General features: G+C 33.3%; 2 protein-coding genes across 3 annotated transcripts; both read right to left on the reverse strand.

Moving 5' to 3' along the window:
• Positions 1–2,398: 2,398 nt before the first annotated feature.
• LOC105343104 (uncharacterized) lies at positions 2,399–15,183 on the reverse strand. Of its 2 annotated transcripts, XM_066081453.1 has the most exons (9): positions 14,960–15,183; positions 11,971–12,040; positions 7,777–7,832; positions 7,503–7,664; positions 7,312–7,419; positions 7,127–7,237; positions 3,804–3,918; positions 3,531–3,630; positions 2,399–2,969 (listed from the first exon to the last, which is right to left on the reverse strand). In XM_066081453.1, the coding sequence occupies exons 1-9, from the start codon at positions 14,973–14,975 to the stop codon at positions 2,604–2,606; spliced, it is 1,104 nt and encodes a 367-aa protein (XP_065937525.1). In that variant the 5' UTR covers positions 14,976–15,183; the 3' UTR covers positions 2,399–2,603. The 2 variants fall into 2 exon arrangements, with proteins under 2 accessions (XP_065937525.1, XP_065937526.1); XM_066081454.1 differs by lacking the exon at positions 7,312–7,419 and having other exon boundaries at positions 2,400–2,969; positions 14,960–15,180.
• Positions 15,184–21,903: 6,720 nt separating this feature from the next.
• On the reverse strand, positions 21,904–23,922 carry LOC117685949 (golgin subfamily A member 6-like protein 22). Its single transcript, XM_034460575.2, has one exon. It carries the CDS (start codon positions 23,812–23,814, stop codon positions 22,042–22,044), a length of 1,773 nt encoding a protein of 590 aa, XP_034316466.2. The 5' UTR covers positions 23,815–23,922; the 3' UTR covers positions 21,904–22,041.
• Positions 23,923–24,969: the final 1,047 nt, after the last annotated feature.

A 24,969-nucleotide genomic window follows, 5' to 3' on the forward strand; every position in this document is an offset into this window, starting at 1 on the left:
TTTTCTAAGATGTCAATCTATAGAATAAACACCATGAATTTAAGTTTGAGTCCATAAAATAGTAAAAAAAATTACTAAACGCGATACTAGCATTGCATTTTTGGTATTCTATTTTGATACATCAGGTCCGTAAAGCGTAATTACTTACAAAAATTTGCGCAAAATTATTAATGAGATATGGCTTAAATAAATATTTATACTCTATTTTGTATGTTCAGTTCTAATTTTCCCAAATTTTGGTAATTATTTTTAGGAAAAACGGACGTCTGGCAAATTTCATAATTGTCAATAATTTTCGCAAGGGGGTAAATCCGTCTGAGAGGTGTTAACAACCAAACTAGCATGTAAACATACATATTTTCTTTTGAATATGTATTGCTAGAATGTATATTTATCTTTTAAAGCTAAGCTTTTAATAATTGAGCCCATTTAGTGCCGAGTATAGGACTACCTTAAATGGCCAGTCTTGCGCTTAACATGTACAGCAATTTGCCGATAATAGGCACATTTTTTCTATTATACACCCCAATGGAATTTTGACACTTTTTAAGAGGTTAAACATTGGCCCTCGTAGTTCAGTACATAGACTTTGTACGGAAACGCTACTTCTGATTGTTTACCGCATTTAATCAATTTACAATTATTGTTTGGGCTTATTTAGGAGAAAATATTTTGCTCATAATCCTTTGATAAATTAATATTACTTGTTTATTCAGGAATCCGAGCTGTGCATTCACCATCCCCGTGTTCGCCGCCATTACAGATGCTATTAATAAATACGTGCAATAGAGGCAAAATGAATAAACTCGGTGGGATTTTTTTCTTCATTAATTTGAAACCTGGAATAAGAGGCCACCTATCTTCAGCGGCCAGTTTGTTATTGTCTCACAAGTGGCCGCTTAAAACAGGTGCGACTGTACGTGTTTTTCCACGACAGACTTATTATTGAATTGGAATTGCTGTCCTCATCAATAAGAGGTTGATGCATGCCATCCATTTACTCATTTATTAGCACTAGTATATAGCATTATTATCATTATTAACATTGACTTTTATCATGTTGACAATCTTTTTTGACACAAAGCTACAACGGAAAACCTCTTCGTTGCTTTGCAACGAGCTCGGCTTTAGTTCCTTTTTCCTTTACGAAATATAACACATATATACTTGTTAAAGAGTCATTACATATTAATAACCCTAAAAATATAGAGGTTCTTTATAGGTGCTAACACAATAAAATACAAATTTTGATCTATGATAGAATTGTTTTATCAACTAGTTTTTCAACCAATTCATATATACTAACACACAAGCAATTATTAGCTCCACATTGTGTGTGGATGCTCTTTGAAATTTTATCTTAACAGTTTTTAAGAGTCACTCTATATAAAATTGAAAAAAAACCCACACTATTATTATTGCTTTAGAACTACTAAAAAATTTTTTAATTTCTAAGTAAACAAGGAAACATTGATAAAATAATGACTTAAAATGTTAGCCTTAAGTTAAAAGTTTCTGTACCCGAAAGATTGCTTTAGCTTACCCGAGGACTCAGGACTTATGATACGCATACATATTGTTGGTGAGCCGCTGAATTATTAAAGAGACACTACAGCTAATTTTTTTTTCATCTCGGTCCTTCATTATTTAAAAGCAGTTCAGTAAAAGAATAGAAGTTTTTCATGCACTGACAGTTTGAATCTTTCTAATTCAATAATAACCTCGCAATTGCCTGTTGAAGATGTTTCGGTATTATTTATAACATTGATATCGTGGTTTTGAAATACAGCGGTTGTCAATAGAATATTAGTAATTTATATTAATAGGTGGTGAAAATAATTCATCCACAGTGTCCTGCACATGGCAAATTAAACGTCTTTAACTCTAAGTATAAAGAAATGTCTTCACTTGGTACGACCTGGAAACGTGATTTTAAATGGGGCACCCGACGTAAAATACTCGGCGGAACTAGATGTTAAAATATTCTTAGAATAAAAAAAATGTATCGATGACGCATGTAGATTTATTATCTCTTTTCTGTTACAAGATATTCAATCTTGTGTTTTGTCATCAAATCTGTTTATCCTTTTCAAGCCAAATCTGTAGAAATTCATCTGGTCTTTTCACCCTCTCGCTGAAAGCCACGCCGTAATAGTTTCCATCGATGTACAAGCGACGTTGACCGAAAGGCTGGACTAGCAATATTTACTGTATGGACCGTCTAAAACTGTTTTTATAGCAAAAAATTAAAATTATTTAGATTTTACAAAGCGTAATTTTTCCAATGTGCAAAATAAACTGTAGTGTCGCTTCAAAAATTGATATACATAATCAAGCGTGTTACTCAAATATATACTAAAAAGCAACTGTTTCAAACTGATTTTTATTTTTTACAAAATAAGAAATATGTTTAACAAACAAATTGGAATATACTACACATTTAAAAACTCAAAATACAATTTAAGGAAAATCAAAGTGCATGAGAACCGGTTTTCTTAGAAATTTAAATACATATACAAGCTTTCAGGCAAACGTTACATTTAGTTTGATTAAAGTCGAAAAGTAAGAGATGCGCCCGGGTAGTGAAAAAAATTGACTTCATTTTATTCTTTGGCCAGAACAAAATAACTCGCACTGTTGTCGTTATTATTGCCTTCAACTTCAACCAACTGAAATTCGCTCGTTTCAATTGTTGAATAGGCTTCATTTCTAACTGGTTCGGGGCCAGTTTTATTCATGTTTGTTACAGTTGAGTAAGCTCCGGTTTCTTCAATTGCAAGTTGACCATACTGGTCAGGTTCTATCTCTTGCGGATTCTTCAGGGGCACTGCATGATCATAGTAGTTACTTCTATCCTTTACATCGTAATCTTCTCGGAGGTGGTGGTAGATTTCGGGATTATTTGTTAAAACACTGGACTTTGTTTCATCTTTTGTGATTGGCAAAACATACGATATATTTGGACTTTGCTAAAAAAAAATATCCACACACTTCGTTTTTTATTAGTGAAAAATGAACCTGTAGAAAACAATTAATTATAAAGGAAAAAATATAATTAAAAAAACTACTAATTTCATAACCAAATCCAATAAATTATATCAAATTTTTAAATCACTGACGCAAAATCTTTTAGCACTTATGTCATCAAAACGTTATGGTTTCCTTAAAAACGTGAGAAAACACTTTGATTTTATGTATATTTGTTTACGTTATAAGGTTCGAATTCCATGATAAAAATCGTGATGTAAAATGTATTCATTTCACTTAATAGTTATGAATAATATTTTTTTTCTAAGCCGTCTTTCATGTTTCGAGTTCGTAAATTCGATGCTCCAGTCCGTCGCTTTCATATTAATCATGATTATGAATTTGTTCGTTAATGTTAATTTTTCCAGCTATAAAACCAAGTTGGTCAAAAATGCCAAACTAATTAACTTCAACACTATGATCGATCTAAGGTTTTGATTAGACAGCATAATAAGAAGTAAATTTATGTGTCACTGTTATAAGTTATATTGTTCAATACTTACAGGTTCATTCTCTATTTCATTGTACGTCTCTCCTGCAGTCGGCCTGACAGATGCTTGTGTCTCATTTAACTCATGAAGTGAATTGCAAAGGGCTCGTCCTCTACAATAAAAAGTACTGGTTCTTAAAATCTCAAATCGGTTAGTATTGTGCATATACATATGTTTGATTACAAGGTCATATTCTAATGAACACTTAAAGTGACTTTTGATGAAACAGGATCAAAAATATAAGCATAGTTAAATTTAGTTTTTGTGGTTATATGCGGATATTACTTGTTATATGGTGTCCATCGTTTATGTAGGAAAACAGAAATAGACCCAGTCGTAAATACCCCGATGAACAGTCCAATAAATGCTGCTCCTGCGAATAATCCGTTTGATGGACATTCTGTGGAATATATCCTAGATGTGTGTTCATTTTTTTATTGACATTTTCATCACGTGTTCTTAATGAAATTTTTTCATCTAAATTATTTATAAATATATACTGATATATCATAAATTCTTAACCATTTTTTTTTGGGGGGGGGGGGGATTTATGTTTTGCAACTTGAATGGCCTTGTATACTTTAATGAACTCATAATTGGTATGTCATATATCAATTAATATTTTATTCGTCTTTATCATAGAATTTTATATAACTTTCTTGCGTCACGTTATTTATCGTCGTGACCGAAACGCTGAGGGAAAATGTTATTGAAAAAAGTTACTATCCCTACTTTCATGCTCTTCATAATGAAGGTTAATTAGCTACAATAAGTTTTGATGACGGCAAAGAAAACCGTTACCTATAAAGACAAGGAAGGAAGAGTTTCTTTTGTTTATATATCATGGCTAAGTACACTAGAAGAAAGCAGCACCAATATTTCAAAGCAAAAAAATATGATACAGAATGTTTTATTTGATGCTTCTTAATCTATGTATCGTGTATGCTGGATTTTTGAGAAATCCTTTATTTTTTGTCATAACCGCAACTTTCATGCATCGCAACGTAAAACAATGTTGTGGTCATGAAAAGTTTACTCATGCTAGGTAATATAAATATTTCTTGTTACAGAATAATAACTACAAAATATATTTTCAAAGATCCATAATTTTCATATATAGATCATCAATTGTTGTTCGCCCCCCCCCCCCCCCCCTCCTGCAAGAAAGAGGGGTCGTATTGCTTTGCTGCTGTTTGTCTGTCGGTCGGTCGGTCCGCCAACAGCTTACGTGCATTTTCTTTGCAGAGTTTGCATATATTATGAATTTATCATAATATCTATTTTGGATCCAATCGAGCCATTTTCGACAGAGGTATGCCCCTTGGACGTAGGAAATGTTCAATTATTCGCTGTTTCCGTACTTTTTCTTTGTAGAGCTTGCACATATTGAAATGAAATTTGTATACACATTTATCACAATAATAAAGGTCAACTTTGATTTTTGGTACGATCGAACTATTTTCGATAGATTTATGCCCCCTTGGACGTAAAAAAAATTGTTGAATTATTTGCAGTTTCCTTCATTTTTTTTGGTAGAGTTGCACATATCAAAAGGAAATTTGATATACAGATTCATCATAATAATATTTAGGTCAAGTTTGGTTTGGATACGATCAAACCATCTTCGGCAATGTTATCATCCTTGGACGTAGAAAATGTCTAATTATTTTAGTTTCCGTTCATTTTCTTTGCAAACGCTGAACATATTGAAATGAAATTTAATATACAAATTGATCATAGTATTATCAATTCTCGATCGTACCCACACTTAATTTTGGTTACGATCGGGTCATTTTTGACAAGAGTTTTGCCCCCTCGACTTAAAAAAAATTCCAATTATTTGCAGTTTACGTTTGTTTTCTTTGCAGAGGCTGTATTTATTGAAATGAAATTCAGTATACAGATTTATTTCAATAATATCTAGGCCAAGTTTAATTTGGGGTACGATAGTACCATTTGTGACAGTTTCGCCTTATGGACGTAGGAAATTATTTTGTTTTGCAATTTCCGTTCACTTTATTTGCAGACGTGGCACATACTAAATTGAAATTTGGTATACAGATTTTAGTACGATCGAACCATTTTCGACAGAGTAATTATCCTTGGACGTAGAAAATGTCGTATTATTTTCAGTTTTCGCGTTCATTTTTTTAGCCAACATTGCACATATTGAAATGAAATTTGATATACAAATTTATCATTATAATATCGAGGTCAAGTTTGATTTTTGGTACGATCGAGCCATTTTCGGCAATGTTATTATCCTTGGACGTAGAAAATGTCTAATTATCTGCTATTTCCGTTCATTTTCTTTGCAAAAGCTGAACATATTGAAATGAAATTTAATATACAAATTGATCATAGTATTATCACCCAGACTTGATTTTGGGTAGTCTACGATCGGGCCATTTTGACAGAGTTTTGCCCCTTCGACTTAAAACAAATTCCAATTATTTGCAGTTTACGTTCTGAGAGAAGATCTATCTCCCGATGTGGTAATGGTATAAAAATAACAACTGCAAATATGGTAGTGAGATTCATAGTATGCTCGTTGGCAGATTTCTTAACATACAGGGGTAGCCTATGCAAGAAGGAGGACATCATTACTCTCGCACTTTGGCCTCCGATATTTGGGCACATTTACACCCAATTTTGAATTATTTTCGTCAAGAAACAGACAAAACTGTAATATATTTAAAAATCTATGGCCCAACCACTCAATTTAGGCACAAACGGAACTTTAATTTGCTTGCAAGTAAATATTTGACTTCTGTTTTTTTCTTGAGGAGGTTCTGAATGGGAACGGTGCAGCAGATGGTATTGAAGCGGTCGGCTGACAGATTTGTAAATGAAGGTTGAGACGTGACGAAAACAGATGATCTTATTGCGGTATTGGAATCTAGAGGAACATCAATCAAACTGTTGAAAACTACAGAGGAACAAGTGAAGTATATAGAAAATGAACTGCCCGCAACTTTAAAACTTATCACAAACAAAATGCAGATTTATCAGGTATTCACCAAATTATTTTTTCTGTAATGTATGAATGATATTAAAGATTGCATTCAATCAGACCATACTGTCTTAGACATTCATCCAGCTCTAGATTAACAGGTTATTGTTCCAAGAAGAGGAACCATTATGCATAGACCCTTGTCCTCCTTTTGTGCTCATTCATCCTTCTGCGTGTGTTTCATGCCAGGCACCTCTTCTTTTCGAAGACAGGTTGGCCTTTAATATATTTTCTAACTTTCTTGGTTTGATTTATTGATTGTTTCCTAATTTACAAAATACATTATCGAACAATTCTTCTGCTAATATGAATTTTGTAATACATTTTGTTCACAATTACTTTTATTCTGACAGATGCATGCTTTGAGATTCAGAATAAGGTTGCAATTTCTCTCTAATCAGTTGACACAGATGAAGAAGGGAACATTTACAGCACTATCCGGGAGCACAGCACTATCCGGGAGCTTCGGCGTGTTGTTGCGTTGGACGAGAGCCTGGACAGCACATATCGTGATTTCAATTTAACATAATGATGATTCAGGTTAAAAATTTATTGATGACAAACTTTAATATTAAAAAGTAAATATTTTACTTGCCACAAACCATACTTGCTTCGGAAACTCTTTCCTTGCTTACTGTTGTAATTAATGTAGTTTCTTGCAAATTTGTTGCATGGGATGTCAATACTGTTGTAATACTGGTCTCCTCTGAAATGTAAGTTGATAGGCTGGTATATTGTCTGTTATAAATTTTGATATTTGCCGTGTCACATTTGTTATACCTGCAGTCTCCTTCGTTACATTTTGAGATGCATTTATTGATGTGGATGTTGATTCTGGCTTAGCTGTTTGCTGTGATGTGTTTTCCAGTGATGACAAACTGTTATTATTTGCGATTTAAAGTTAATTTTTAGCAAACAGGACACATATATTTAATTATCCAATATATGAAGATTAGGAAAGTGATACTTACTGCAACAACCCGCTGTATTTATTCGACAGGTGATATTTTGAATTCTTTTACTTGTTGGAACTGAATATTGAAATGTATTATTATCTACCATCATGAATATAACATCGACATTTGAGTTGCCGCCGGTAGATTCCTTTATTTCGCAAACGATGCCACATGAATCTGTAAAATTCTAAATCTTTATTATATCTGTATTTTTATGGAAGTGCATGTACTGTTTAAATGCTAATGTTGAAATGAAATCAAAATTAATATATATACATACTACACGTACCAAGTTTGCTCGCATTGTGATTGGAGCGATTTAAGGCCTCTTGAATGATCAACATTCTGAAATGATAAATGAACCGAAGGATCAACGTGTTTTTCTGATCACCTGTTGTCCGTCTTGTCTGTCATTACGTCTGCCAGTATAAACCTTTTTACATTTTTTACTGTTTCTCTAGAAAAGTGGACCAAATTTAACTAAACTTTGTGCAAAAATCCTTATGGGAAGCGGGTTCTAAATTGTTAAAAAATGTAAGCATTCTTAGATAGTTTAGATTCAAATCGGACTAAAACTTAGGCCATAAGAGGGGAACAAAGTTCAACATTGAAATATAAAGGAAGAAAATTTTAAAATCATCAAATTTACTACAATGCTACAGTTTTTTAGATTACTATACAAGCATCCTCATAGGGTGTAGATTAAAAATTGTTCAAACCGTGACCCCGGACAAATACTGGCGCCCTAAGAGGGGTTCAAAGTTTAAAAAAGAAATACATGTATATTGAGAAAATGTAAGCATCATTAGATAGTGTAGATTCAAAACTGTTAAAACCGTGACCTATTGACTAATATTGACGCCCGAAGATGGACTCAAATTTAACATAGAGCATAAAGGGAAACTGTTTTAAAATATTCTTTCAAAGAACTACTATACTACCGTTTGTTAGATTGTAGTATCGAAAATCGAAGTTCCAAACTAGGATAGTCAGACATCTTATGCATTTTTTTTTATCTCATTCAAAAATTAGCTCCTGTCCTAGGTGGAAACACTCTAAATTCAAAGAGGAATTCGGGGAGTGTTTCGCTTTAGGCATGTTTTCACGTGAACATTCAGGGAATGATTGTAGCGACACCTGCTAAACAAAATGTCCAAGAGATGAAGCGATATCGTTCTACATCGATTGGCAGGTTAATTTCAGCATCCAAAAAGAAAAGAATTTGCACTAGGTGAAAATGATTTACAACATTTAATACATAATGTTGTTGAAGAAGTACATGTTTCATTAATATAAAGTACCTTAATATTTTATAACAAAATCTGCATCTTTCTTATTTATCTATTTTCATACAATTATTTTGTTTTGCTTTTAGGCATGTTACACAGTGGTATAGAGGAAAGAAAGGTGTCCAATTTATTGTCGACAGTGAGCGTACCATCCTGTTCCAAAGCAAAACTCAAGAAAAGAGAAAAAGAAATGAGTCAAAGCTGTTGAAGATATAGCTTGTTCCAGCTGTGCTGATGCTGCTGACAGAGGATAAGATCTCACAAAGTAATTTGAAAATAGAATATTCTTTACAAAATCATGTAAAAAATGGAAAGTGCTTCTGATACTTGACTCAAGTAAATGATACACGAAATAAGATGTATAAGAGTCATTAACAAAATAGTAGAATTGTCCAGACAAGATCATATATTAATTATACATTTTGTACTTCAGAGAAGTATCTGCATCGTTTGATGGTGGCTGGCAAAAGTGTGGATCTGGGAAATCCCAAAGTAGCCTATATGGTTAATAAGAATACTGCTCTTATAATTTATTGTGTAAAATAAAATAATCTGTTTATTAGGATGTGGACATTTTACTTACGTTTATTGTATACATGTACAATCACTACTAGTAGTAATAGTCGTATAATGGGGAATCACCTTCACTGATTTATTTCCTTTTTTCAGGCTATACTGCAGTGCTTTCATTGGACATAAAACTTGAAAATGATTTGTATTATCATTCAATATTTATTCGTTTGATGAGATATCGGCGCTTCTGATTGGTTGAAAAACTTCTTTGATACCTGCATCAATAAAATTTTTGCCGGATCTACTTTTCTCAACTGCTCTGATCTAACACTATTTATAGAACGGGAATTTCAAAGATAAACACTGTCAACAAAATGTAAAGTTGTGTCTGTTTTATTGTCAGCAAACAAAATGCAAACTTGTGAATATAAAAACTTGAAAGTTTAATTAACCTTCAAAAATAAACAAAACACTTTGTTTGATTCACGAAATAGAAAATTAAGCGTCTTCTCACGATTTCGTCTGCCTGAGATCAATCAACATTTACAGCGAGGCTGGCTATTCCTTTTCCAGGAATATTATAACGAACATATAGGCCTATAAACTTTCACGGTAACACTGCTGTTCAAATTTGGTAACGATAATTTTTACATTTACACACGTAGATGATCGGTCATCAGAATAAGCGTCGTAAAGAAAAGCTATGAGTGAAGCATCAACTCCTTCTGCGCATTCCAAGCGGCTGATATACCATTTAACGTAGCTCGCGGGTTTGCTGACGTCACAATAGGAATCGACGTTAAGAGTTGACCGTAATAGTAAACTCATAATTTTATTTTAAAATGACAAATGAGATATTTAGAAGAATAAAAGAAAATATTTTAAAAAGCTTATATGCGGTTTATGACTGTTTAAACAAAGATTTATAATATTAAGTGCTGAAAATTTAAATACGTCACATACATTGTCACATTTTGTTCTATAAAGATCAAAAATGAGTGTGCGTTATAGAACTCTTCCATTTAAAGTCATTTTTTAAAATAGAATGTATGCATTAACTTCGCTTTTTTTTTTATATAATTATAACTTCTGTAATCTGTACTACCGATTAAATTCTTAAATTTCTTTTGGCTTGAGATAACTGTTTTATTCGATTAATTACTTATAATGTCAGTAGATGTCTGGCATTTTATTTCTGCATTGATTGACTCAGAGTTTCATAAAAACAAAAATAGCAATTTTCTGTATCTTTACAGCCTTACATTAATTGCATCTAATAACATTCACAATAATGTCTAATAAGCATTAACATGTTCTAAAATGTGTTAAACAGCTAGTCTTGTCAATAAATGCATTTTAATTTTGGTGTTCTAAGAATAAGGAAATGATGACGTCAGACTAACGTCGTAATGAAAATATAAGGTTTTAAGAAATCTTTTAAATCTTTAAAGTGTTTTTGCCAAAAATTGGCCGAGAACACATACTGATATTTTTTTTTGAATTGATTTATAATTATCTCCTCTGTTTTTGTGTTGAGTATGATTAATTTCGTCTGAATCGTTTAAAAGTTTGGAGCATAGTTTTGTAATGTGTTTCTCGGTTAAAATGTGCATTTTACTATATATTTCATTGAAATGGCGTTGCTTGATTTATTAATGACACTGTATTTGAAACACGATAACATTATTACCGCGCAGACGAATCTTAAACATTTTTTAGAAATAAAACTATAAAACCTATGGATCACGTGGACAAATTTTCAAGGTAGGTTTTCTCACAAGCAGGTAAGCCCGCGAGCTACCTTAAGTGCATCACTGGCTATCTAGTTACCACAAAGTTTACAAAAGTCGCTTATACATACTATTCTCTGTCGGCATATCAGCTATTTTCGTCCACGATCGCTTTTCCTTGGATGGTTATGTCCAGTTGCATATTCCAGCGATCTCACATGGAAACTAGTTTTAATACGAGTTTTTCTGCACAGTGAATGATATCACAAGCTATCGCATGTATTTTCCTTTCGTTTTCAATTCAGCTGGTTCAGATTTTAACTCAATATTTGTGTTTAATCCATTAAATTCAGCCCAGTAGCTCTGCATCAGCTGAAGGCGAATCCATTTTGAATATTGTTGCTGTTGTTGTTTTGTATTCATACGCGCCGCTTCATTTACATTATTTACATTTTTGATCATTGACACTTCACATTTTTTTATTTGAAAATGTTTTATTAAATGATAAGAAATGAAGATAATAATCTTTCTATTGATCGACGTATCAAAGAAAAAATTGACCGGAAAACTTTTTCATCGATGAAGTTTTCCGGTCAATTTTTTCTTTGATACGTCGATCTCTTCATTTCTTAATTCAGCGAGGAATAAATATTTGAGAAGTATGACGTGTGTTTCAGCACAAGTCGGTTAGTTTGAGCACATAGAAAAAGTAGTGACCTAGATTATGTGTGCGCTTATTTGACCTCTTGACCCATAATGATGTTATGCAAAAATAACAGTGGATTGCGCAAACATTGTTATTTATATTATATATAATATGAAAACATTTATATATATATATAGAGAGAGAGAGAGAGAGAGAGAAAGGTCTATAATGAATTAATGAAAGGGAGTGAAATATATCAATTAATTATAATTTGTGCTAACATGTAAACACAGTAATATACTTACTCATCCTCACATGTACATGTGATTGAAAAAGTAATCCGTTCGACAAAAACCAAAAGGACAAAAGGGAGACCTATGAAAGAATTTTGAAAGATATTTTATTCAATTTGACAATTCAAAATATTGATTAAGTCATGAAATCACTTAAATATTAAACACATTACTTTATATTTTAAATTAATCATATGTATACCCCCGTTCCGAAGGAGAAGGGGGTATACTGTTTTATCCTTGTGTGTCTTTCTGTCTACTTGTCTGTCCGTCCGTCCTTCTGTCTGTCCGTAACAAACATATCTGTCGCATTTTTCTCAGCAAATTTGAGCAAAATGTCAAGCATAAGCAAGATGCTTGACATTTTGATACACTATATGTTTAGGCATGCCAGATCGTATGATACATTTTTGTACAAATCGGGCGTTAACTTCCTGTTAAATGACGTCGTCTTTGGGGGTTTTTAAGCCTAAAATTTCAAACAAATTTTCGTCAAAGATTTCTCAGCAACTATTTATCGCAGATGCTTTAAATTTTGACACACTATATGTTTAGGCGTGTCATATCGTAGCTTGTATTTTTGTTTTCTAATCGGACGTCAGCTTCCTGTTAAATTCTTACTTTGTTATTTTTAGCCTACATTTTTGAGCAAATTTTCGTCCCCTCTCCCGTAGATGTTTGATTTGTTAATTATCATTGAGAACGACCAAACCTCGGAATGTTCAGCAACTTTGCGTTTGCTGAACTCATGGCGAAACACAGTGAGAGAAACGGTATTTAATTTGATGAGAAGAATAAATATCTGAACAAAAATACATTAAATTAGTTGAATTAAAAGTTTCACATCTTTAATCCAATAAATTAATCAGTAAATTTTGGAGTTGGACTTTCTAATTACATGCATTTACAAATATTTTTCTGAGAATTTCCCTCTTTTGAATTTAAAACTTTAACAATTATTGAGTACTTACCATTTTGTCAAGCAACTCTTCTTAATTGTTGAATAGATTTTCATATATATATATATATATATATATATATATATATATATATATATATATATATCAAATATTTTTCTGAGAATTTCCCTCTTTTGAATTTAAAACTTTAACAATTATTGAGTACTTACCATTTTGTCAAGCAACTCTTCTTAATTGTTGAATAGATTTTCATATATATATATATATATATATATATATATATATATATATATATATATATATATATATATATATATATATATATATATATATATATATTCCCTACATACATGAATGTATCACCAGAACTCTTAACCTTTAGGTCATTAATTATTTCACAATTTAGCAGAGGCATTTTTGCTCCCCATACTAGTAATGCTATTAACATGTTCCTCATGTGTTTGCTAAAGAAGAATATTTTTATGCACCATTTTTTGTTACAGTCGTTACCCAAATTGTATGGTTCATGAGATTAAGGATCAAGAATATCACAATCAATTATCCCCTTACGCATTGATGCTTCATGCCAAGTTTGGTCAAAAACTTGATCTGCTAGATGAATGTTTTTGAACGTAGAAAGTTAACGGACGAACAACTGCACAGAATGACAACAGACGCGATCAGAAAATCTCATTCGTGCTTTGAACTATGGTGGGCTAATAACGATATAAAACAAATTATCTATAATCGGCATTTATTAGAAACTATGATTCTCGCCCACCCACCCCCACGCCCTGAAAAAGCACAATGGAAAATTATTGTAAACACAATTATGATAAGTTATTACAAAATAGTATAACACGGGAATTTTCTTCAACAGGTCATTTTTCATATACCCTACACGGACAAGACATTGATTCTACGGAGTTACTCAAGTATTCTACATCACAATGAGTAATCATTCAACGTAGAAATTTAACCCTGGTGAATATTATACTTTCTTGTCGTTATACGGCATTTTCTGCTTATATCTTTAAAATACAGAATGCCACATGAGAATTTGAAACTAAGTATATGTCTTTTTTCTACTAAACATTATAATTAGATCATATGTACTAGAAATAACATGCACTATGTTAAAATATTTCCTTAAGAATTCATAGAGTGGTAGTAAGATGCCGGCATTCAGAATCCATGAAGCATAAAAGGTCGGGGATAACAAAAGAATCATGTCTCTGAAAAAGTACATACGCATTTGCAATCTCTGGTGCTCCTAGATTTGCTGTTTATGATTTAGGCTAGGAAGTATAACACCCCGTACATGTAGGCATACGTGTGTATTCTTTTACCCAAATTTTCATGTAAAAAAGAGTTCGGCAATATGATTGGTACAACTTTGCCACGCTAGCAATCAATACAATATGTAAACTTAGTCACATCACGTCTATATCATAATATCAATAATATATATATGGTGTTATTCGGCTTGGTGAAGGTGAGGTGAATATTGTACTTCGAGACTAACTAAATCATCGGATTGATTGAAAAAAAACCCAGCAATACTTGTTTAAATATATTATTTAGGGAGAAATTGATACAGACGTATTAAATTAAGTGGTAATGAGCGAACAAGGCGTTATAAGCCATTGCCGAATACATTGAGAGAAGCGATATTCCATTGGACAAGAGGAGTAATGAAAACCAATCACAGCTGATATGGCATGCCCAAACAATAGTGTTCTAAAATTTCAAGCATCTGCGATAAATAGTTGCTGAGAAATCTTTGACGAAAATTTGATTGAAAATTTATGTTAAAACTAACAAAGTCGTCATTTACTAGGAAGTTGACGTCCGATTGGTACAAAAATATATCCCACGATATGGCATTCTAAACTAAAAGTATGTTACAATTTCAAGCATCTGCGATAAATAGTTGCTGAGAAAAATGCGACAGACATTTTTGTTACGGACGAACAGACAGACAGAAGGACAAACATAAAGACAGACAAACAGACACACAAGAGTAAAACATTATACCCCCTTCTTCTTCGGAGCGGGGGTATAAAAACAATGAACCATACCTTTTATCAATATCATTTTATCGGTTTCACTTTCAGCTGAACGGTTCACGGTTTAGACTGTAATGGTTCCCTCTTTACAATAAACTTCATATTTTCTTTCTTAACACCTTTTTACTCAGGTATCCAAATGATCAATATACTCGTGATTTGGTCATAAGGAATGTAAACAGGCAATAATTACCTTGTAAAGTTAAGATTGCTATTTAATATAATGACAACTAACTGAATACAATAAGGAAACTTTGTGTTTACGTGTTTATTGACTTTTAAAAGGTTATTTTTTGTAAGTGAACACAAAATATAAACGTCCTTGTGTTTACCTTTGGTCACGATGTGGATCACATGCTCGTCTAAATGTATGACATTTTTATATATTCAATAAATCATATGTTGTTAGCAATTACATTTTAGTGCCCGCGTCCTTTTTATGTACTTCAAATATGTCCATGTATTTATGACGATTAACTATAATTAGTTTCTCCATTATCAAAATCACGCATGAAGTTGTTACACAATTTTTTTATTATACTTTTATGTTAAATACTGAAATCTGATTGGTTTAGACGCAGTTGAAAATTCGTTCTATTACCCTCAGCGTTAGCAACACACTTAGCAACGGATAACACAACAAATTGTAACATGCGCGTAAATTATGCGCGTACAGTTCGCCGTAGAATTCACGTCATTTCTACATAAAAGCAATATAAAAATTCTCTAAAATCAAGACATATACATGTAGTATAATAAAATAAATAGTGCCTGTTTGGGAGGACACCGTTGAAATTGACACCCCTCGGAAACCATTGTCAACCTCCGCTTTGTGTCGATTCACAATGGTTTCCTCGGGGTTTCAATTTCAACTGTTACCCTCCTAAACAGGCATTATTTATATAATGTGACAAAACTGTTGTTAAATATAGATTGATATTTGATAAAAAGAAAAGGTATGAAAGCTCTTAACGTTTTAAACAGTGGTATACCTTGAATACCTTAAAGCTGCATGATCACGATTTCGGTCCATTTTTTTTATTATTTTATTGTTTACAATTATAAGGTGATGCTTTTTTAATGGTGTACCAGAATTTGAGAGCCAATCGTAGAGTTATAAGCAAAATACAGAGCTCACAATTCTTTGGCTCGTACCATGTTTTTGTATACATGGTTCAATATATATTATGGTAAAATTTCTTTTCCAGCTGCTTATTCGTTTTGAACGTAATTATTAAACATTAAAAATGCTTCACTGCATTGTAAACATAAAACTGGAAAACAAAATTTTACCTGTAAGACTAGTTATTTGGAGCTTATCAAGTTTTTTTTTTTTATATAAATGCAAATTACAGATGAATAGCGTTAAAACATTAAAGTCATAATAAATTGTTGCGTTATAAATAATATAAATAGATTAAGACCCCTGCTTTGCACACAAACACACACAAAAGAAAATAAGCCAAAAAATGCTTGTCTACCATGAATCCAAAAATACATATACATGTATATGTCTAAAAAAAATGTGTTTGATAATGTAGTAGTTAGCGAAAGATTGATTTTTAGGTCAACTCATGGATTCAGCTGACGTTTCCAATAATATAATTATTGCGATCCGTTTTGTCTTTCGTCCTGCGTTAACATTTGAACATATTGAGCTTCTTCTCTGAAACTACAAGGATTGTCTTGAGGTTATCTTATGGTGTGTAGCATCTATAGGAAAATAGAAACAAAAATTGTAAAATTAAAATAATAACGCTGTCCCCAAGTGGGAAACAGATTATAGGTAGAAAAACTGTAAAATTGGTGCAAATTTACAAACAAATCTTCGTCTCTACTAGTGTACATTCAGCAGAAAAACTAAGCACATGTCGAAGATAACCTGGAATGCCTCTAACAAATTATAAAGTTCATGCCCCCTGGGTTAAAAGCGAAACCTATAGGTACAAGATCCGGGCTGTATGGGGTGCTGCAAGAAAAAAATATCAGTTCTTCCATCTTTAAATGCCTGTTATTCTAATTGTAAACGTTTTTGTTCTGAAAAGATAGCAGCATGTAAGAACCTTATAGTCTCCAGCGGAGATTTTCCTGCGTGCACACAAAATTAATTGAAGGCCCGGTGCTCCAAGATATCCATTGACGTCAACTTATTTGACTCATTTTTCTAGCGTTGTTCATTTAAATTCGGCGATAAAATAGTCAGAAATTCTTTAATTTAATTGAAACCTTTACAAAATGACCATCATAAATCATTATGATGTCATATGAAATATCGTTTATTTTTATGCGCTTAAACGGTACATTTTCTAATAATGAAAAATGCGTACAAATTATAAAAAATAATCTGACATGCTCCGTGAAGCATATCTTATCAAAATGATTAAGCTGTATATTTTTATATTTTTATGGTGGATTTAAAACATACATATCTTAAGATACATGTATTTCTTAGAAAATACGTCAAGTTTAAATCTGAAAAGTTTTGCTGGTATCATGCGAATAGTCCGCTCACAATCGAACTTTTCTAACAATCCTCGTAAACACAAAAATGTTGAACTAATCATATTAATGAACTTTACAAATAGTACTCAACCGATCGGTGATGGTTTGTTGCTGCAGATCGATAAACTTTAATGCACTTTGATCACACAACGCGCACAGACGGACTTAGACGAAAGTTCACAGTTAATAATGAGCTAACTTTAAACCATATAGTTCACAATTGAGTTCTGAACGATCACTGGCCGTATTATCGGCCCAAACGCCTTTAAATTTTACTCTTTAACGATCAATATTCTGTTATTGAATTCTAGAAAAAATGGTCATAAAATCAGTGAGTTGACAGTTTTCATGCATGGTTTTCTTAGGTCTATGTAACCCAGCCACCGGGGCAGACATATTGGGAAAAAATGAATTTTTTATTAGCACAAATGTTTTTTCTTCAAATTTTAAGCAGTTTCTAAAAAATACAAATTGTCGTAACCAATCTATTATAAATATATAAAGCTACAAACTTGCTCTACTAACTATGAGAACATGAATTCTTTTATTTATGTCATACAAACGTAAAGCATATAAAATGTACCAATACACTAAGTAATGATAATTTCCAAGTTAAAAGTTGTTTAAATAATTTTTTAAATACTTGTTCATATATCACAAGTCAAGTAAATTGTGAAAAAAATCCACAATAAAAACAACGGGCGTATTCCTTGATCCAATACTCGCCATTGTTATAAGGTCGGCTTAAAGTGTTAAACCCGTTATATCTTTTGTTTTCATTAACAAAACAAATATTTGAAGGCTTAACAAATAGTATTTTCTTGTTAATGTCTTAATGCATATTGAAATATATTTAACAAACTATTGTCAAAATAAATATTTTCTTATTCAGAATTTCAATAGATATATGTATATATTTGCTGCTTTGTTTCACAAATCATTTTTAAACAACGATCATTAATTATTTCATCTTTTGCTTGCAAAGGGCTGTGTGTCAGAGTAATAAAAGAAAACGGTACCTCTTCAAGTCATTTACAAGAAGGGGGAAATATCAGAGTTTTCTTTAAAGCCGGTGTCGACCTAAATTACTGTCATCTGGTAGACAATTAAGCCTATAAGGTCAAGAAATTAATTTAATATCCCAATCTTTTTATGAGTGATTCCTATTTATACCCCGTTCCCGTCCTCTAAGTAAACGTTCCCGCGCACACCCCTTCCACTACATCACTGCATCACCACGTACATGTATATAACATGTATCTGACAGGCACGTAGCATCAATTTTGAAAGTGGGGGGCAGACTCAGACCCAAACAATCTTGACAAGAGAAAAAGATAAAAAAGAATAAAAGGGGGCAATAAGGCAATTTCCCACAATCTTCAAAATCCTAATCCTTGCGCGCGGGGGGGGGGGGGGGTCTTTGACAAAAATTGGTGGAGGGGGGGGGGGGGGTAGGCTATGTGTCTGTGCATCCGCGACACTGTATCAGTACGTGTCCATGTCGCTGTGTAACCTTTTCCTGTGATTAACTTGTACGTGTCGGACTCTCCTTCATTCAGGGTTTTTGGCTATCCGGAACACCCATGCGAATGTTATTGTCATTTAGATTTTAGACCACGTGGTTTTATTTTACCCTTTCAGTTTCGCAGTAAATATCGTGCCTCATGTTTACAAGAAATGAGGTACTTGTAGTCAAATATAAATTCTAGAGGTTTATTGATTTTAAACTTTATCTTCATTAATTGGTGGATAAAATGTGTTCTAGAAATAAATGTGACAATACAAACTAGTTTTTGTCTGCTGTTGCAACAATTAACATGCTTAGTAGAGATCCCCCTGAGGATTAATTTTCGATACACGCCTGACCTAGTAAAAGCATCAATAGTGAAACAGCCTATATACTATTTTATGCCGAATGTTCCTTGAAAATGTCTTTTATGCAAAACAGACGCCCATTATTTTTTTAAAAACCATGGTATTGCTCACCACAAGTATCAAACCTGGCTATGATTTTATTTAGCAACCCAATGTTTATATATTCAACCACTCTACACGTGGTTGAACACGAACGATAACTCTGTTCTGAATATTAACGTTTAATATAGATAAACGCTAGGTGGAGAAATAAGACATACATCTTAAAAAAAATTCATGTTTTAACATTAATCAAAGTAGGATTTGATATGAAAAACGACCAGTACTTGGGTATTTTGAGAATATCCAAACACTTATACTTCCGCTCTAAAGAATCTGGGGGAATAAGCCGGTGCAAATGCCCACGACCTTCTCATACCTCGTAGTTAAGTTAACTGGGCATTTAAACGGTGGACAGTATTGTCCAAATGAAAATGTCCAAGAAGGCGTAACTGTGCTTAAATTTTATAGTATTTACATATACTTTACACTGGCAAATTTGAAATGACAATCACGTACTCATTTAAAGAGTTTAAATACAAAAATGTTGATTACTTTCTAAAAATATTTTACTATTTACCTCAGTCATCATATACAACCCCTAACGCAGGGGAGTCGACAAAGAGTATGGGGGAGTCGATTCCACCATTTGTAGTAGTCGATTTTTTCCGCTTCGGAACACCTTTTGTAGGTATTTAAAACAAGTCCCCCCCCCCAAAAAAAAAAATGAGTGGCGTCGGAATCAAATTGAAAGTGGGGGGGGGGGCTAGACTTGTACAAAATATTGCCAAGCAAGAAAAGGTCTTTGGTATGTATAAATTTGCAAAAAAAAGTAAGCGCCCTAAGGGGACTTGTTATTCGTCACTGGTCATACTTTGTGTTGGTCATTGGTCCGAGTGGTCTATGTGTCTTCTGATACAACTACTATGCTTTTTCTTTCACAACAAAACACGCATTTGTAATGTGATTTTCCTGCCGATACAATTGGAAGTGAAATACTTGCCTAGTTTATCGTTGAATTTTCATTAGGCGCACACTGTACGTTTGACCTAGCTTGTATTCTACATTTTGAGCACAATTACATGCTTTTGTCCAGCGTATGTCCCTGTTGTGTTAACAAGACTCTCAAGGATTCAGAGATGGAACGTTTTATCTTGCCATTTAATAGTTTCTTGCATGCACAACAACCATCTGTTTACAATATGAAATCGTGCAATCTTAAAGAGAATAACATACATTTCATATTCTATAAAAGTAGTAGCAAACGCATATCAAGTAATTTCATTTTATTATTAGCAAATTTTTAATTATTAAGAAAATAAAAGAAAAAATACATTTTAACAATGTATATTATTAAGTTTAAAAAGACAATTAAATTTTAACAATGTAAACAAAAAGATAAACAAAAAAACTCAAAACGCGTACGATTCGAACACCAGCTTTTACAGTGACGTTTGTTCAAAGAACTCCTCGCTTACCACTACACTACCGATTTGCCTGTTTAGAGGGTATAATATAGCTGATTGTATTGTTATCAGTATTACGCAAACAACTGGACTTAGCCATTTAAAGACCAATTTTAAAAATTAAAAGAAGAAAACTTACTTTTTACCATAGAGTGGGTTTTCGTACCAATTTTTGGAAAAATCGAAAAAGATAGACGTTAGTATGTGTTATCAATATTCGTTCTTTAAAAAATGGTACGATGACCCACTCTATGAAAAAATATAATTTGAACATCCGATTTCTATATCATTTTGTTGCCAAATTAGTATATAACTATTTTGTTGTCTTAATAACAATTAAATGTGAAGTTATTTTTTGTGGGTTATGGCAGTACTGAATGTATATGATTACATATGTTTAATACATGTAACAAAAGTGAAAGAGCTAGAGCTACGAAGCATCAAAATGTGCCTTAAATTTTTCACAAAACTCAAGTTTGAAACAATACAAATTGTAATTACTTATAATGTAGGGCACAATATTCTGCTTCTATGCATATGACATTTTTTCACTTCGGCCCCACCGTTTAGCACATGCGCATCATCAAACATACTATGATCGTTAAAAATAGCTTAAAATTGTAGATTTTACTGCAGTATTTCCCAAATTTGAATGTGGCCACACTTGAGTACCTCTTTGAAACTTTTAAAACTGAGAGATATTGCATAAATGCATCTGCCTGCAAAATTTCGTAGAGGTACTCGAGTGTGGCCAATGTGTATTTTACAAATTTTGTGAAAATTTTAGTAACAGAAAATAAAACTGACCACTCTATTTTAGGGTAATTATTTGATTCCATTTTATTGGAATAGCAGAATTTAATTAAGAATGATAAAGAATTATTTGTGATTATTTACAAAATCATCATTTTATTAAATATTTGAGGAAGAAATGCATATAAACTGAACTTTAACATGAGTAGTATAAGGCCCCTAGATAGGGGGGTCAACTGAGGTCAAATCCAAAATGGCGTCTAATATTATTTAGGTCAAATCCAAAATGGCGTCTGAATAAAGGTAAACAAAGGCAGTATAGACAGAACAAGTCAAATTTTATTGAATTCAAAGCAAATAAATGAACAAATGAACATATATACATTGTTAAAGGAGAAAAATGTTAATAAAGAACAATTTTTTTCACTCGGAAACGAATTTGTTTCACTCGGAACACGTTTATTTGCTGATTTCACATGATGTTTCTCCGCCTTTGAGGGCTTGATCCGTGAAGAAGATCGAGAAATAATCATTTTCGTTGAACTTCGCGGCCATGGACCATTTTTCAGTGGCTTGTTCCTTCGGTCCTCCGTTCAGATAGATGTTTGGTCCCAGGAGTTTGTTGAGTTCTTTGATGTTGAGTGGTTTTTTCAGCTGAATTTCCCCGCTGATATTGTGGGTTCTTCCGTTTCTGACGAAGCAGAATTTTTTGCAATGTTCGGTGAAGAGTGCCTTGAGACTTTTGAATTTTTCTTCCGTGGCGATTTTGGGTTCGACATAGATGCTCCATGCTTCTCTTTCTTGTCCTGTGGCTGCTGCTTTCACCCATTCTTCGGCTTCGTTGAAAGTTTCTGTCATATCCTTGATGTGGGGGAGAATTTGGTCCAGTATTTCTCCGAATATTTTGACGTTTTCTGTGTTGTCTAGCTTGAGTGCGTCGACTTCTGCTTCCATGAGGGCCAATTTTTCTTTAGCTTTTTGGATTTGTTCATCAGCTTTCTGTTGAATTTCTCTGATGAAAGTTGCGGCTTCTGAGGTATCGTATAAGGGAGTGGCTTTCTGTACTTCTTCTTTCATTTTCTGGTTGATATTTTCCATTTCTTTGACATGTTGTTTGTATTCTTGGAGCTCTTTTTCTTTTTCTGTCATTTTTTTATCCAGGACTTTTTCTTTATCTTGGATTCTTTTAGCATCGTTGTCCATCCAAATGAACAAATCGGCTTCCATGCGAGTTATCATGTCATTCTTTTGTTGGAGTTCTTTTTCTTTTTCAGCCAGTTTTTTCTCCATTTCCTTTGATTTTTGTACGTAATCGAAGTCGATCCAAGTTTCCATTTCGCATTCCATGCGTTTCATTATTTCTCTGTTTTCTTGGAGATTGTCCTTCAATTCCTGCAGTTCGTTTTCTTTTTCAGTCAGTTTTTCTTCCAGTGCAGTATTTTTCATATCTGCTCTCTCTAGCTCGTTTTCTAGTATCCAATTGAAGGTTTTTAGTCTTTTGTACTCTTCCTCGGAGAAGTATAGGGGAGGAACTTTTTCTAGTTTGTGGATTTTTTCTTTCAGTTTTTCGACTTCTTCTTCCAGTTTGTCTATTTCTTTATCCTGTTCGTCATTTTCTTTTTCTTGCTCTTCAATTTCTTTTTCTTGCTCTCCGACTTCTTCTTTCAAATCATGAATTTTCTTAGTGGCTTTTTCATTTTCTTTGATGACCTTTTGTAGTTCTTCTTTGGTGATCTGCAGTTCCATTTCCACGTCTCTTTTCTGTTGTAGTTCTGCTTCAGCCTCTTCCTTTATTTTTTCTGCTAGAATGACGTCCAATTTCAGCCTGTTGAACTCGTTTTCTGGGTAATAGTAATCCTTGAGCAGGTCTTGTATTTTGCTGTAGAGGGATTTTGTGCCCGTTCCGGGTCCAAAGGTTCCTGTCACTAAGTGAGGGTTCTTATCCAGTCTTCTTTTTTCTTGGATGACGATCATTTTGTAGAACTCCTTGTCTTCCTGCTTTTCTCTTTTCAGTATGTCTAAGTAAGTTTCTCCGCCTTCATTTCTGGGAGGCTTTAGAAGAAATGCTGGTTTTTCTTCTTTTTCCTCGGAGGCTGAGAATCCAAACTTCTTGGCTGGCTCAATCTCAGTCATTTCTTCTTCTTTTGGTTCTTCTTTGATTTTCTTTTCCTCTGCCATGTTGCTGAATTTCTCTCTGATTTTTTCCACGATAAGGTTCTGAAGGCTTTCCATTCAATGGTGTGAGGAACTGAAGAGAAATGCTGTGTTATATACCCTCCGTGTACGTGACTTGAGTCAATGCAGCTGCTGGGTAAACAACACCTGTGTGACCTTGCTAGCTCTGTGTACGTGTCTGGAGTCAATGTAGCTGCGACGTAAACAACAGCTGTGTGACCTAGACAGCTGTGTGACCTAGTTTATGGTAAAAAATACTCTGACGTAGCTGTCTAGCGACCTTGATCGTAAACAACAGCTATGTGACCTAGACAGCTGTGTGACCTAGTTTATGGTAAAAAATACTCTGACGTAGCTGTCTAGCGACCTTGATATGAGTTCGTAAACATGTTTTGATGAATATAACTATAGCATTATTAAATACTTTTTTCATTTGGATCCTTCCCTTGAAAGCGAGAGAGATGAATGTAGACGAAAGCATTTTGTTGAATAAATCTCGTTTGTTGAGATATAAAAGAAAGCGATTGATCGATGAAAATTTAAAACTTTTAAAGAAAAAAAAAGCGGTCAGAAAAGCTGTTAAGAAAAAAGTGGTTTCTGACTTTTACAACGTTAGATTAGACAGGGGGCGACAATCTCGCAAATTTAAAGTGAAACAAAATGTATATACGGTCAGCTTTCGACCTTTCCCCCAGAAATCAGATAGCGGTTTTGTGAAACGTTTATTGAGCGACATGTTGAAAGAAGTGAAAGAGCGCATGCAATGTAATCCTAACGATTATTTGAGATTGAATTTGCGCCATCCGTCTTTAGATTCTGAGATTTGGTATGAATTTACTCAATCAAAGAATTTGAACGAAGCTACTATTTTGAATAAAGTTCAGGCAGTGCAGCAATCGAAAAAAGATTTTACTATTACGGACGGATCTGCTGAATTTGAATTGTTTCACGTCAAATATCCTCAGGGAAGCGGAGGTCAAAAAGTCAGACATCTACATGCTAATAAAGAGAAGTTTAAGAAAGGAAAAAGATCTGTATTGAAAATTAAAAATGTAGGTGATCATCTCTGTCTCCCTCGAGCTATCGCTGTAGCTCGGTTACACAGTCAGCGCCCCTCGGATCTTTTGGAATTGCCCCGTTGGAAAAAACAGTGGGATCGTATTAAAAGGAATGATATTCTTTCCCCCCAGCAGAAAAAAGAAGCTTTAGAAT

This window comes from Magallana gigas, chromosome 4 (assembly GCF_963853765.1).
Source record: "Magallana gigas chromosome 4, xbMagGiga1.1, whole genome shotgun sequence".
Taxonomy (NCBI): Eukaryota; Metazoa; Mollusca; class Bivalvia; order Ostreida; family Ostreidae; genus Magallana; species Magallana gigas.

What these genes read in the sequence shown, in the direction of transcription:
- LOC105343104 (XM_066081453.1), bottom strand. An exon ending in AAATACAGCGGGTTGTTGCA is followed by an intron (nt 7,420 to 7,502) that starts GTAAGTATCACT and finishes TTTAAATCGCAA; the next exon opens with ATAATAACAGTTTGTCATCA. An exon ending in ATGAAATAGAGAATGAACCT is followed by an intron (nt 2,970 to 3,530) that starts GTAAGTATTGAA and finishes ATTTTTTTTTAG; the next exon opens with CAAAGTCCAAATATATCGTA.
- LOC117685949 (XM_034460575.2), bottom strand. Translation starts at nt 23,814, where the DNA reads ATGGAAAGCCTTCAGAACCTTATCGTGGAAAAAATCAGAGAGAAATTC.